The sequence below is a fragment of the Manacus vitellinus genome, unplaced genomic scaffold (assembly GCF_001715985.3).
Source record: "Manacus vitellinus isolate BGI_N305 unplaced genomic scaffold, ASM171598v3 scaffold_1_pilon, whole genome shotgun sequence".
Lineage (NCBI taxonomy): Eukaryota > Metazoa > Chordata > Aves > Passeriformes > Pipridae > Manacus > Manacus vitellinus.
Window position 1 is genome coordinate 48,799,264 of NW_021939396.1, and position 13,124 is coordinate 48,812,387.

At 38.6% G+C, this 13,124-nt stretch overlaps 1 protein-coding gene across 2 annotated transcripts in view; it reads right to left on the reverse strand.

Moving 5' to 3' along the window:
- Window positions 1-11,186, reverse strand: part of MYOM1 (myomesin 1) — a 71,800-nt gene extending 60,614 nt beyond the window's left edge. The window contains exons 1-2 of one of the 2 annotated variants that reach the window (XM_018081179.1): window positions 11,084-11,186; window positions 7,030-7,517 (exon numbers count right to left, since the gene is read on the reverse strand). In XM_018081179.1, coding sequence (XP_017936668.1) covers window positions 7,030-7,457 — 428 coding nt within the window. In that variant the 5' untranslated portion in view covers window positions 7,458-7,517; window positions 11,084-11,186. Of the gene's footprint in view, window positions 1-779; window positions 831-7,029; window positions 7,518-11,083 lie in introns of those variants that run through there. The other variant, XM_025895910.1, reaches the window with a different exon arrangement.
- Window positions 11,187-13,124: the final 1,938 nt, after the last annotated feature.

Genomic DNA, 13,124 nt, shown 5'->3' on the forward strand with positions numbered 1-13,124 from the left:
TTTCATAAGTGACCTATAGTCTGTAAGGAGCTGCCATTCTTTACTTAGCAGATGACTTTTATTCCTGTCCTATTTTAAAATGGGACAAACCTGGAATTTTGACACTGACTGCCATCAGATTTCCTCAGGGCTTTAGGCAGGACCTTTTGGAAGGCTACTTGATTCCTGGTTGTTTCTAGATCAAGAAGGAGAATGGTACTATTTGAACTTAAGTTAAAATGTCAAGAAGTTTCTATTTTCATAAAAGTAGTTGAAAAATGTGGTAAAACTTTCAGCTCAGGCATTTACAGTGCTGTTAAATCCAGACTAGCACTTTGTTCCTAAAGGAGAGTTTGGCCTCGCTGACTGTTTAGTTTTCATATACAGTCCAGATGACGTACTTGTATAGGGAATTAATGGGGGGCATGCCATCACTCCCATCACTCCCTGCTGGCATTATGTTGATGCAATTCCTATATGATAGTGGGGATTTCCTATCTTTCACTTACAACACTCTAAAATTATTTGAAAAGGAAAGAATAAGACTTCCTATAGGCTGTCTTTGTTTGACAGTTGTATTTTTTACTTAAACACTCCAAGTGTTTGAATTTGAATATCTCACCTTCATTTTTTCTGCCTTCCACATCTCACTTTACAAAAATATCCCCTGAATCCTTCAGATTAATGCCAGAGATCTTTATCATAATGAAGCCTGAGAAATAGAAACAGAACTGGGACTTTTACTGAGGTATGATGACAAGGATAAAAACAGCATACATGCACAGCTGATAGTCACTCACTTCTGAGTTTGCTAAACAATGTCTCTTCATTGAGGAACTTTTGCTGCAGACACCTGATTATTTTCTAGGTTATTACTCCTGGATCCTTCATGCTGTGGCATCCCTTGGTCGGTTCTTGTGCGTATGTTCTCAGGAACAGGAAATCACCTTTCTAGATGTCTTTTCCTCTCCTTTCCCTGGAAGTGGCAGCTGAAGCAAGAGTTGTTGTGCTATCTCCTAAGAGCAATACTTTGGAGTGGTACAGGAGAGAGAGCACTCAGTTATCCAAAGTGCATATAATAATTGTGAGCTGAATAATGGATCCATGTGGATCCTCTAATTATCTGCTATTCTCAGATTAATAACACAACACTCCAATCAATTTCCTTCAGTCATTTGCTCTTCCAGAAAGTTGATCTGGACTAAGGAAGACATTGCTGAGAAGTGTTCCATTGAATATTGCTGGTGGTGCTTTTAGACCACTTTCCAGTTCCTGGTCAAGAACGGGTAAAAAGAAAGTTAATGGAGAGTAAAGTCCCTTGATAAAACCTTTTGGTTTCAGGTAAAGAACTAGGGACATCCTGAGCCAGAGGTTGCATCCTGGTTGTAACAGTGAGCTTACAATTTTGTATACGAAAGTGGCACTTTCTTTTGAACCTGTTTTTATCTGCCACTTTATAATCTCTTCTGCGCTTACATGCCACACTGGGTGAAAAATTTTCTTTCTTTACTCTCTGCACATCTATCACATCACTCATTAACATCACTTGCACACGTTCGTCTCTTTTCCAAGGTAAGGGCCCCACCGTCTTACCTTCCCCCAACAGAAAGCATTCCACACCTCCTCCTACCCTCTTTGCAGATATCTGATCCTTTTCTAGTTTCAGACTGTACATTTTGAGATGAGATGATCAGAACTGCACCTGGTATTTCAACTACCATCATACCTTGGATTAAAACACTGGCACAATATGCTTTCTGGTTTATTTTCACTTTCTTTCACAGTTCTTCCTAAATCTCTAATTGCTCCATGACCACACCAGAGCACCCAGCTGGTGTTTTCAGAGTAACTATAAAATCTTCTTTAGAATTGCACTGCATAAGCCATGAGTTGAAATAAATAAATTTGAAGCAGCAGAAAATGTTTCTCCTTTCCAAATCCTCTCATTTGCTTTTGATCAGGCAGAGCTATAGGAAGGTTAGTAGAAATGCATATTCAAATAGAGTTCTTTAGATAGGAAAACAGATTAAATGCTATTCTATCATGAGGTTTATTTCCCTGTTTACCTTTTGTGTTATTACTGTTTCCTACTGTACAACACAAAACCCAAATCCTGTCTACAACCATTATTTAGGTGGTCCAAAGGAGGACTCTGCTTTCTTGAACCAGATTCTAAAATCTTGCCCTTTATTTTAAAATGTTCCAACCTTTTACCTGATATGTGGAACAGAATCTCCCTGGAGGAGAAGGAGCAGGGTATCAGCGTTCTCTAGTTTCATATGGAGGAACAGTACCATGACCTTTTAACATCTTTCAGCCTCATTTGATATGCCTAGCTAGCATATGTATATTTATTTCCAGGTCAGGTACTATCTGTATTGCCTTATCAAGGTTGGTGGTCCAAGCCTACTGTCCTCATTTCTTGGTGTTTTTTCAGCATGTTAAAATATCAATGCCAGCATTTTTCTACTTTCTCAGTAGAGTCACTGAGTTGTAAATGCTAAAGTCATGTTCTGCAGAGATGCAAAAAACAGATGCTATTAGCTTTTCCCCCCTAGTCCAACAGAGAAAACTAAAGACAACAACATTATGCAGGGCTTCTGAAACTCCCAAACAGAGGTTTTGTTTTGATTTCTTATTCTCAGACAGAGATTATATTATCACTGTCCTTGTTTCTGTGCATGAAGAGACAGAGTTCCCTCCCTGCACAAAGAGAGTCTGCACCCAGTGAAGGTAGAAATTGTCTGCCAGAATGCTCCCAGAGCATGGTGCCAGAATGTGTTCTGGGAGCAGACCACAACACCCTATTCCTTAGTTATTTCAGTCCTGCATGAAAAGGCACCTGTAAACTCTTTTACACCACTACAAAATCATGTCCTCAGCATACTTTTGTTACATCTCTCTCTCACTTTATTCCAACAGCATAAAGAAATGGTGGTATGTCTGTACCAGCTGTAGCTGCTGGATGAGGTCCATTAGCCAAGAGGCATTTTCCAGGCTGTCTTTCTAGCAGATACTTCTTTCCTAATACTCTGTGTTTTAAATTTACTCACTTTACAGAGGAGATAGTGGATTGACAAACCCAGTTACAGGAAGGAAAAAAAAAATAGGATTTTCTGAGAAGAGCTCTTTAAAGGCAGCCTTTAAAAATGAGAGATGGGCTCCAGTAGCTATATTAATTTTAAGTTGTTGACAGATTTGTCACAAGTCCAGGCAATATTGCTGGCAATAATCATTCTGTTCCCTAACACAGCTTCCACAACAATTTTATTTGAAGGGGAATTGTTTCCACATAGCAGGTCTCATTAAAATAAATTCCATGCTTGACTATGACGTCTGGAAGCCACCTTCTTAACCCTCACCTATAATAAACCAAAGGATGAACAGTGCCAAGATCATGGTCCTCTCATGTTTCTGAAAGCGTATTATTTACCCAGCCCTGTCATGATCCTGGTTACAATATTGCTCAGAAGAACATTTACTCCCACTGTCTGGGAGTCTAATTAATTGTAAGTTAGTATGGCATCTCTCCGCTGTCTGGCTGGTTTACTTGAATTACACCACATCTTCTTTGCTGTTTTATTTGACCTGCAAAATACATGCGAACGTCTGAGCCACACTGGTAACTTCTGTTTTCCCTCTAAGCAAGTGTTTGGCCCTTTTGGTGGTAGATAATCTCTCTGTGACACAATGGGATTTTCTGATGTTACTAGACAGAAAAATAACACACGGAAAAGCAGTGAAAGATCAAGCAAAGGCAGATGACTGAGCTTCCCAAAAAAGAGGTAAACGAGTTTAATCCCGAAATCCCGTTTGACAGGCCTGTAGTGCTATAAAGCAGCTTTTGCTATCTGACTCAAAGCTTCTCAGAAACACATGGAGGATGGAGCGTTGCTGTTGAAGGTTTTCCCACAGGAGCCAACCTGCCCATGCTGGCATCCCCTGAGGACTGGATAGGGAAGAAGATGGATGGCCACAACATCGGATTAAGCAAGAGAGCTGCCACCCCTCACCTGCATAGATGTTGCCCACACCTCAGGGGAAGCAGCACACTCCCCTTCTTCTGCCTCTGCTGAAGCCAAAGAAGCAGTGTGTAGCTACAAGCAGTCCTGGGAGCTGGTGAGGAGGGCTGGGTGTGAAGGGGCAATCTTTACACAGTGAGACGCACTTTCTTATAGGAGCCAAGGGTTTTGCAGTTTTGCAAACTGTAATCAGCAAAGCTGCAAGATTGCATACTTGCTCTTGCTTTTGCCAGTTTTCATTTTTGTCCTTTTACTTCTTCAAGCTGTCATGGTGTGAAGAAGACTTGAAATGTGGGGGAGGAGTCTACTTGCACATGGAGATTTTTTTGTCCTCATGAGAAAGCAAGCTGTGGCTCCTTCAAGTTGTCTGTGTCCATGCTCTGGGCATTTTCCACTCAAGTGGGACCTCAATGTCAGAGAATTGGGTCCAGATCAAGGTCTTGCAGGTTACCTAGTCCCTAGTCCTTCTCCACTATTTTCCCTGTGATAAAATCCTCACATAGCACAATCTGCACATCAACACTGTTGCTTCATGAACACTTTTCTGTACGGTGACTACAGAAAAGGACGCAACTTAGATTTTGCAAAAATACTAAAGTATAGCAGAGGCTACTTTATATCAAAATAAGAAGTGACCTGAATAAAAGCTTAGTATTTGAATTTTCCTGTTGGGCTTGTTGGTGTTTATCCACAAAACTGTATCCATTATACATAAGTGTATATTTGACATTACTATCTAGTGATACTCAATAATCAACTGTTAGCTGAAAAATTTTGCCTGGATTTGGATTCATGTGTCTATTCTTGTTTCAAATGAACATCACTTGAGGTCATTTAGATATTTATATTCAAGGCCCCTTCTACTTCTTAAAAATTGAAAAAAATTGAAGACCCATTTCCTTTTTATTGTTTTCTTTTTTTTTTCCTGCACCATTACTTTCATAGAGGTGAAAACAGAAAGTTTTTCATTTGCCCGATTTATTTTAGTAAAACTTTTTGTTTCCATGTTACTTCTTGAAGTGTTTTAGGCCATCTGGGGAAGACAGCACAAACTTGGAAAGAGTTACTTCAAATTGGCACTACATTTAACTGTAGAGTCACATTGTTTGTTCCACTTTACCTCTTGCAAATTGCAAAAAAACGGGCTGCAAGAACAAAGTAAATACTAACATAAAGGCGATATTAACCATAAAACCATATTAAAACCATATTAAATATTGAGATTTTCATTCAGAAACATGTCCTCTCATATGTTAATTAAGTTTTGTACAGGGAGATTTGAATCACAGGTGTCTAATCTCTAGAGCCCTCATCTTACATAGCAGCATCGTGTTTCTCAAGCCTCCAACACAATGACAGAACCACAGAAAAGAAAAAGAAGTTACAGCTGAGACATTCTTATCTCTGATTACCAGGATAGCACATGAAACTACTGGCAAGTTTTGTACTATGGAGTACTATATGTGCAAATATACTATTTTAAATCAAAAGCTATTATCTTGAACAAAACCTAAGGAAACCTGGAAATGTTGTAAGTTCTCTCCCAATCAAGCAATTTCATTTCTTTTAATGCTACTTTGCTGACATTAGAGTTCTTCTTATTCAAAATATACAGGTTTCAGAAGACACTCATGTGACAACTGAAGTGCTTGTAACTGGGACTGAGAAACAGCTTTTTTGAATAATAATTTTTTACGACTTCAAGTAATGTTCCTATTTTTTATGGGAATCTTTTCTGTAACAAGAAGGAGGCTTTGGGTTAGGGACAGCAACAGACCACAGACATAACTGCATCACTGAAGAAATTTGGGATATTTTGCCCTACACAACTCTCTTTGGAAGCATAACTCTCAGTCTCAGCACGTCCAGTTTGCTTCCCTTCACCAGCAGATTATAAATGAGGTTCTCACTGCTTCACTAAGTGGTTAATTATCTGCGCAAGTGAAATTGTTTCAACAGCAAAGACTGGACATTACCCAGCCTGAGACAGTCAGCTGTAGAATCATAGAATCATTAAGACTCTAAGATCATCAAGTCCAACCATTAACCCAGCATTGCCAAGCACACCACTAAACCATGTCCCTAAGTGCCAGCTCCACATGTTTTTTGAACATTTCCAAGGATGATGATTCCACTACTTCCCTGGGCAGTCTGGTTGACAAGTCTTGATCAGTTCTTCTAATGATACTCTAAATTTTATATTAATATAACAGCAAGCAGATGTTTTGGGCTATAATTTGTTGATCATTTCCTTTGTTGCTAACAGCTGTTCTAATCTTACTTTAATACTCTCCTAATTTCTGTAAATCTCTGAGATATATGCATACAAATAATATAAGGCTACTATATCAAAAATGTTCTGCTAATGTAATTGCTTAAGCAATATTTATAATCTTAAATAAGCAGAAAAACATGGCAGCTAAGCATAGCAGCTCTTCTCATGCAAGATGGACACTTCAGGATATTCCTGCTTTGGAAATAGTATGCCTTAACCAATATACAGTGTGTAAATTTCAATTTCTTGAATCAGTCAGCATAAAAGTGAAATTGTTAGGGCAAAGAAGAATTAATGATATATGGACAGGTCAGCTCAAACTTGCATGAACAGCTTTGAGTCCTTTTACTGCTTCATCCTGGTCAGGTAAGAGACAGCATCAACCCAAAAGCTGTCTCAACGCTTCATATTAAATTCAGCTGTTCTAATATGGCTAAACAACTTGGAAGGAGAGGTGGCTCATGCCTAATCATTTTGGAACGTGAATATGTCATTATTCAGCCACACCAGCATTGCCAGTGCTCTTATTATGCCAGTCCAACCATCACACATGAATTAGTCCAACAAACTAAGCTGACCACAGTCCTTGCCATTCCCAAAGCCAAACGAAAGACACCACACCAGGAAAACACATTAACATCGAGCTACAGGGACAATTTATGTGGAAGAGGAGTAGAGTTTGCCATTGATTTCAATGGGAGTTGGTTGGACATTTTTGTACTGGAACACTGTTTCAAAGATGGATCTACTTACCCTAAACTGTAGGCTTCAGATCCCAGCCTGTAGGCTGCAGCCAGCTTGTTGATGGATTCAGATGCATGGCTGTAGGCAGCTGAGCTCCTGCTGAGGGATTCGGAGTCAAGACTGTAGGCAGCAGATCTTTTGCTTTGTGCAGCAGAGTGATCATAGGCTGTGGATCCATAGCTGTAGGCTGCCGACTCCAGGTCGTAGGCTGAGGAGCCATGACTGTATGCAGCTGAGGAGTCGAGGCTGAAGCCTGCTGCAGAGGCATGGCGATAGGCTGCAGAGCCCCTGGCATAAGCTGTCGATCCTTGAGCATAGACAGCAGCTTTACTCTTTGTTTCCTTTTGGTACTGGCTTACAGTGGATGTCAGTGCTTTATGGCGGTACGCACGGTCATAGTGCTCGTGGTGTCTTTGGTAGAAAGGTAAAGACATCATGGGTGTCTGCTAATTTTGCTTTTCACTGCACACTCTGAATGTTAATAAACAGGATAGTGTCTGAAAAAGAACAGATCAAACATGAGGACTATTGTCAAGGAAACTCCTGAGTAGCATACAAAGAATACGTAACTTCATACGAACTAAAATGGTTTGTAAAATCAACTGCAATGAATTCAGGGTTATCTTTTTATGAGGTGACCAACTTTCAGATAGATTCATCTTTAAATTTCAAGATGCTCATATATCATCCATCATGACCAGAAACCTTTACACTAATATGTCCCTTCATTTGTAGTTGGCCTTCCTGTTACTGCCAACTATTCAAGTTTTACGTGCTTAACTTCTCCACTCATTACTGCAAACTAATGAAACTTTGTGTCCCTGGCTTCTTCAGAGATAGTGTAAATAATTTTGTTCAATTACAATACAGTAATAAATTATTTTAAAGCCGTGAGCAATTCTAACAAGGTTACATAGGCTGAAATAAAAATATATGAACATTTCATTATTTTAATCCAATTTTCAGATTCAATTTAATATTCCAGTTAGTATTTTAACAATGAATAAAAACATTAGGATTGAGAAGGCTGTCAGTTTTCCTGTAAACGTGTATATTACATTGCTTATTTTGTATGTAATACTAGCGTTCAATTTAAAAGGGCTTATCATACCTTCACAGTTTAATCAGGGATACAATCTATATGCAGTGGGTAAAATAATATCATGCTCCTTAATCCAAATGAACCCTTTTTTTAACCTAGAATGTCGTGTTCAAGATTGTCAAGAAACTTCCTCCATAAAATAGCCCCATCTAAGTTTCAGTTTGCACAGTCATCAGTGGATTGTCTTGCAGTTACTTGTACTAGGAAATTTGATCAGGTGAGAGGTAGTTCCCCTCTCAAAATGGGAGGAAGGTTGAGTGCAGAAAGGATTTCCCTTGTTTGTTTATTTTTAAGCTGTCAATTCAAACTCTATTTTGCATTTGTTTTATTTTGCTGTTGTTAAAACTGACTTTTTCTTATTTGATATGCACGTTTGCCTCTACTAATCCACATGATAACCTTTCTGTCTCTTCTCTTTAGGCTTACAACATGTCTAGGAGTATCCCTGAAAAGATACCTGATTATTAATAGAGATGAGCTACAATGAGGAATGTTTAGAATGATTTTAAAAAGATCCAAAAACAATGGTGAGAGGTGTTTGTTATTGGGTGTTTAAATATCAATCACAACAATAAGAGACTTGTTCTGCTTCTTTTTTAATTCATCTTAATAAAAAAAAAATCTAATTTTTTACATAAAATACACTTACAGAACTGGAGAGCAACCATGACTTCATGAAAATCAAGATATTTGAGTGGGCCTGTCCTGTGCAGGGCTAGGAGCTGGACTTTTATGATCCTTATGGGTGCCTTGCAGCTCAGAATATTCTGTGATTCTGTGGGTTTCTTTCCCTACGTTTTTTATGCTTCCTGTATTTCAGTCCTTGTCTTTTTCTTTAGTATTTGGTTCTGACAGCAAGTCAAGAAACTGCAAACTATTTTCTTTAATAACTGATAAGGTACTCACCCTAACCAAGATAAATTATGAAAAATCAAAACCAAAAAAACCCAAGCAACCAGTCAAAAAAACAACAAAGAGGAAAACTTGCAGGGTCTCTCAAGGGAGATGTTCTCTGTAGGATAACAGGGTAGATAATTTGTTTGCAGAAGGTCAACAAGTGAGAAACTCATTTCAGAAGTCTTTATGTAAAAGAAATTGATGATATCCTCATCACAGTGAAACAGTGACTTCAAGGAGACCAGTTTATGCATTTCCTTTATTTTTATCTAAGGAATAGGGAGGAATGGGAAAGTGTTAGCCAACTGTTCTCTATGGTAAAAAATGATGTTCCTCTTTAATTCCCTTTTTCCTCGTGCTATCTATTTTTTCATGTCAGTCTAAAAGAACACAATTATTCTGTCTAGTATTATTGTTTCTAATACTTGTCAATAGTTTGTGTTGCTATTTATTTCACTTTGTTAACTACCAGTAGAATATAATTTCTCTTATTTTTCCTAGTTTCAGAAGATTTATTTTTCTTCATTGCTTTCTCTCCCAGATCTGGTGAGCTAGGTTTAGGATTTGCAATGGTGGTGATCTCTGCTTAGCAATGTTAAGGCGTATGGATTAGTATTGTCTTGCATGCTGAAAGGGAAACGAACATGAGAACATCCTGTTTTCCTTATGCAGAGTACCACAGTTGTCTCCTTTTGTCTCCACCAGCTTTGTCTGCAGCATTGGTTGGATTCATCACACATACAACAGGCACTATACTAAAGCCATTCAGTCCTGTTGCTCAGGGAATCCCACAGACCTTTCAGGCTTTGAAGTAAGGAAGGTGATCTAAAACCACAAAGCTCTGCATTTGTTGCCCTTTAAGAAGTTAAATGAGGCACTTCATCTACATCTTATCAAAAGAACAGGCTAACACGTACAAAGGAAACCTTTTTCTTTCAAACTCATAAGGTCTGGACTTCACTGTCCTAAGGATTAAGAGTCTATGATAGGAATAAGAACTAAGGCAGTAAGGCAGGACCTGAGCACAACGTCATCTTTCCTGGTTCAAATCAAAGATCGACACTGACTCACATTTTATAAGAGGAAACTCCTTTTATAGGTATTTTATCACACTATGAGTAATGTTTTATATTTCTTCTGAAACATCAAGACTTGCTCATAGGTCGGAATAAGTTGGTTACACTAGTCTGATCAGAGTGACACTGTCAGAGATGACAAAAACTCAGACCCTTCTAAGAACTTTGCTCCTATTTAGAGCACTGTGTGATTATCAGATTGACTCTCATCTCTCAAGTTTTATAAAATCCATGCTACCTACACCCACTTTGACTGTGTCCATTAACCAGGCCCCTTCAGTGTGATGGCAACACTTCCTCTCAAGCTCTGTGTAGCATTTCATATCTGCAGAGCTTTGCCTACAAATTTTAGTGGCCATAGTTAGGTGAATATGCAGTTTTTGGAGCTACATGTTAGCAGTTATTCAATTGAATTTTTAAAATGACTATTGAGCAGACAGACAGTTCTGTACTTGTCCATAGGTCGTAGCAACACACTAAAGGAAGTGATTTTACTTGTCTTAACCTACTGCACTGTTTACCAGTCTATGTAATTGTTTAAGGATCTACTCCACAAATCAGTGAAATAGTGAAATAGATTAAAAAAAACCAACTCTGCTGAGAAGGAAAAAAAAAAAGATAACATTTCCTTCAGCTCAGTCAATGGTTTTAAAATCACAAGACATCCTATGCAACTAGAAAATATTTAGGTTATTTACACATTTTGTAAACCCAAAGGAGGTTACATGACAAACTCCTCCTGTATCTCAGTAAGCCATGCTTCATTTGAGAGTACTGTGACAGTATACAATAATAGCTGAGTGATAATAAAAAAGCTTTTGCACTACTTTGGTTTTTTTCACAGCTGAATCCTCAGATGTTTTCAGTTCGTATCCACAAGTCCCTCAAATAACTGCTGAGCTTAGAAGAATAAAGGGAGCTCGGCATTACAGATTCAGATTAAAAATAATTGAACACATAAAGCCTTCTGGCATAAAGAAACACTTACCAGGACCCAAATGAATGGCAGCAAATGAAATAGCTCTCAAGTGGTGAATAGCACAAAAATACAGCAACAATGAAGCCAGCAAAGAAAGAGGTAGTTAGGATGAGGGGTAAGGACTAGACCTCAAGGTCCAGAACAAAAATAATGCCTGCAGTCAGTGGAATGTCAGAGCCCCAGTCCATACCTTTTATGGCCAGGGGGATTCTATAAATATAACATCGAAGAGGGAGAGAGACAGAGACAGATACCGATACCCTGTACTATCTCTGTGCAAAGACATGATGACAGCAGCTTCAAACTGAGAGTTCTCCCTTTAAAGTATCTTCACTAAATTCTGTAAAGAAACAGCATTCCAACTCAAAATTATTTCTAGGAACCTGTTTCCTTACTTAAATCAGATTTAGGAGAACAAAAAAAAAATATTGTGTCATGAGTCAGAAACTAAGGAAGACCAGTTCCTGTATTGATCTTGCCATGGTAAAAGAATGTGAATATTTTATGGGTTCCATTTTTTTTTTTAATGCCGAGCCAAGGTATATGTAATACAGATATTTCTGTTTAATGACAATCTAGCAAGACTCTACAAAGCCATACCGTGTGTTACAATTCAATAAATATGTATTTTCTTTGTTCTGTTGACAAAGTGTTACTTTTTTATCGTCTTTTTTAAGATAAAATACTACATTAAGAACATGACCTCATGAGGCATTTAAGTAGATATAAACAATGCATCTCCAAGATCCAACTTTTTGTTTCTAAATTAAACCGTGTTACCTCTAGGAATAATTAATAGGCTTGTCTTCTTTCACAGAATCAAAGAACATGCTGAGTTGGAAGGGATCCACAAGGACCATCAAGTCCAGCTCCCAGCCTTGAACAGGACCATCCCCAAGAGTCACACCATGTGTCCAAGAGCACAGAAATGTGCAATCAATGTCCCTGAATATTACATCAGAACAATTTCTATCACCTGAGATCTAATAGGTGGAATGCACTGTGACATCACTGCAAATACATATTTTGCTCTACACTGTAAATTTAGCTTTCAATAAAAGTGATTAGTCCATTTTATTTTGTGCATTTGCACTTGACAGAAATATTAACCCTCTCAGTTCTGTTATAACCACTTTCCACCCTCTCGCCATGCAACACAACTGAGAACTTTCCAGATCCTCCTCCCCTGCTGGGGTCATCCCCCTTATGGGTGTAACAATAAGGTCTGGATGAGGCCAGCAGGTCCCAGGCTTTTCTCTACGATGGTTCACTAGTATCTTCTTCCTCACCTCGTTGCCTTGATTCTACCTGAAATCCCTTCATTGTCCCCACTGGCTACTTGTTCCCTGTGGAGCTGCTGCTTCCTGCCTTATGCTGCACTATGGAGTAAGTTCACAATCCTCTTCATCTCCCACACTGGGAGCTGCTCAGCTACACTCAGTGTGTGGGCTTTTGGTCGTGGCTCCTGAGGATAGAAAGTATGGCCAGCAAGAAGTTGTACAGTCATAGGAACTGTATCATGGCTCAGGAAACTGGCCAAACCTGCAACAGGTAGAATGAAAAATGGGAATGATAATAAAAGCTTTTCTTCCCCCAGAGTGCTGCGCCAATGGCAGTGCCACTGAGCTGTATATTCTGGGCTATAATGTACACCTTTCATTAGAGAAGATAGGGGCTTCAGTGGATGGACTCCTGGATTCTATTACAAATTCCTGATCCACTCCTTCACAGTGTATCATCTCTACTGGCACCTTAGAAATCTTAATGACATGCAAATTGCTTTTTAAGAATTCAGAAAGATGTAGGGAAATGAAAACAATTAAACATCTTGTTTCTCTGCTCTCATTGCAGTACAATCCGTGTAGCTCACAGGTGGGGCATAAAAATCTAAACAACATTTTCAGCGTTTTTATGGGTATATCAAGTCCAATACAGTTTCAAGTTCCGTGCTGCCTCTGTTTATTCTGTACATAAAATGGAGATACAGTGTTAACAGTAAAATCTTTTGTATTCTTTTATTATTTTAGCACTTAAATTTACACATATTTAT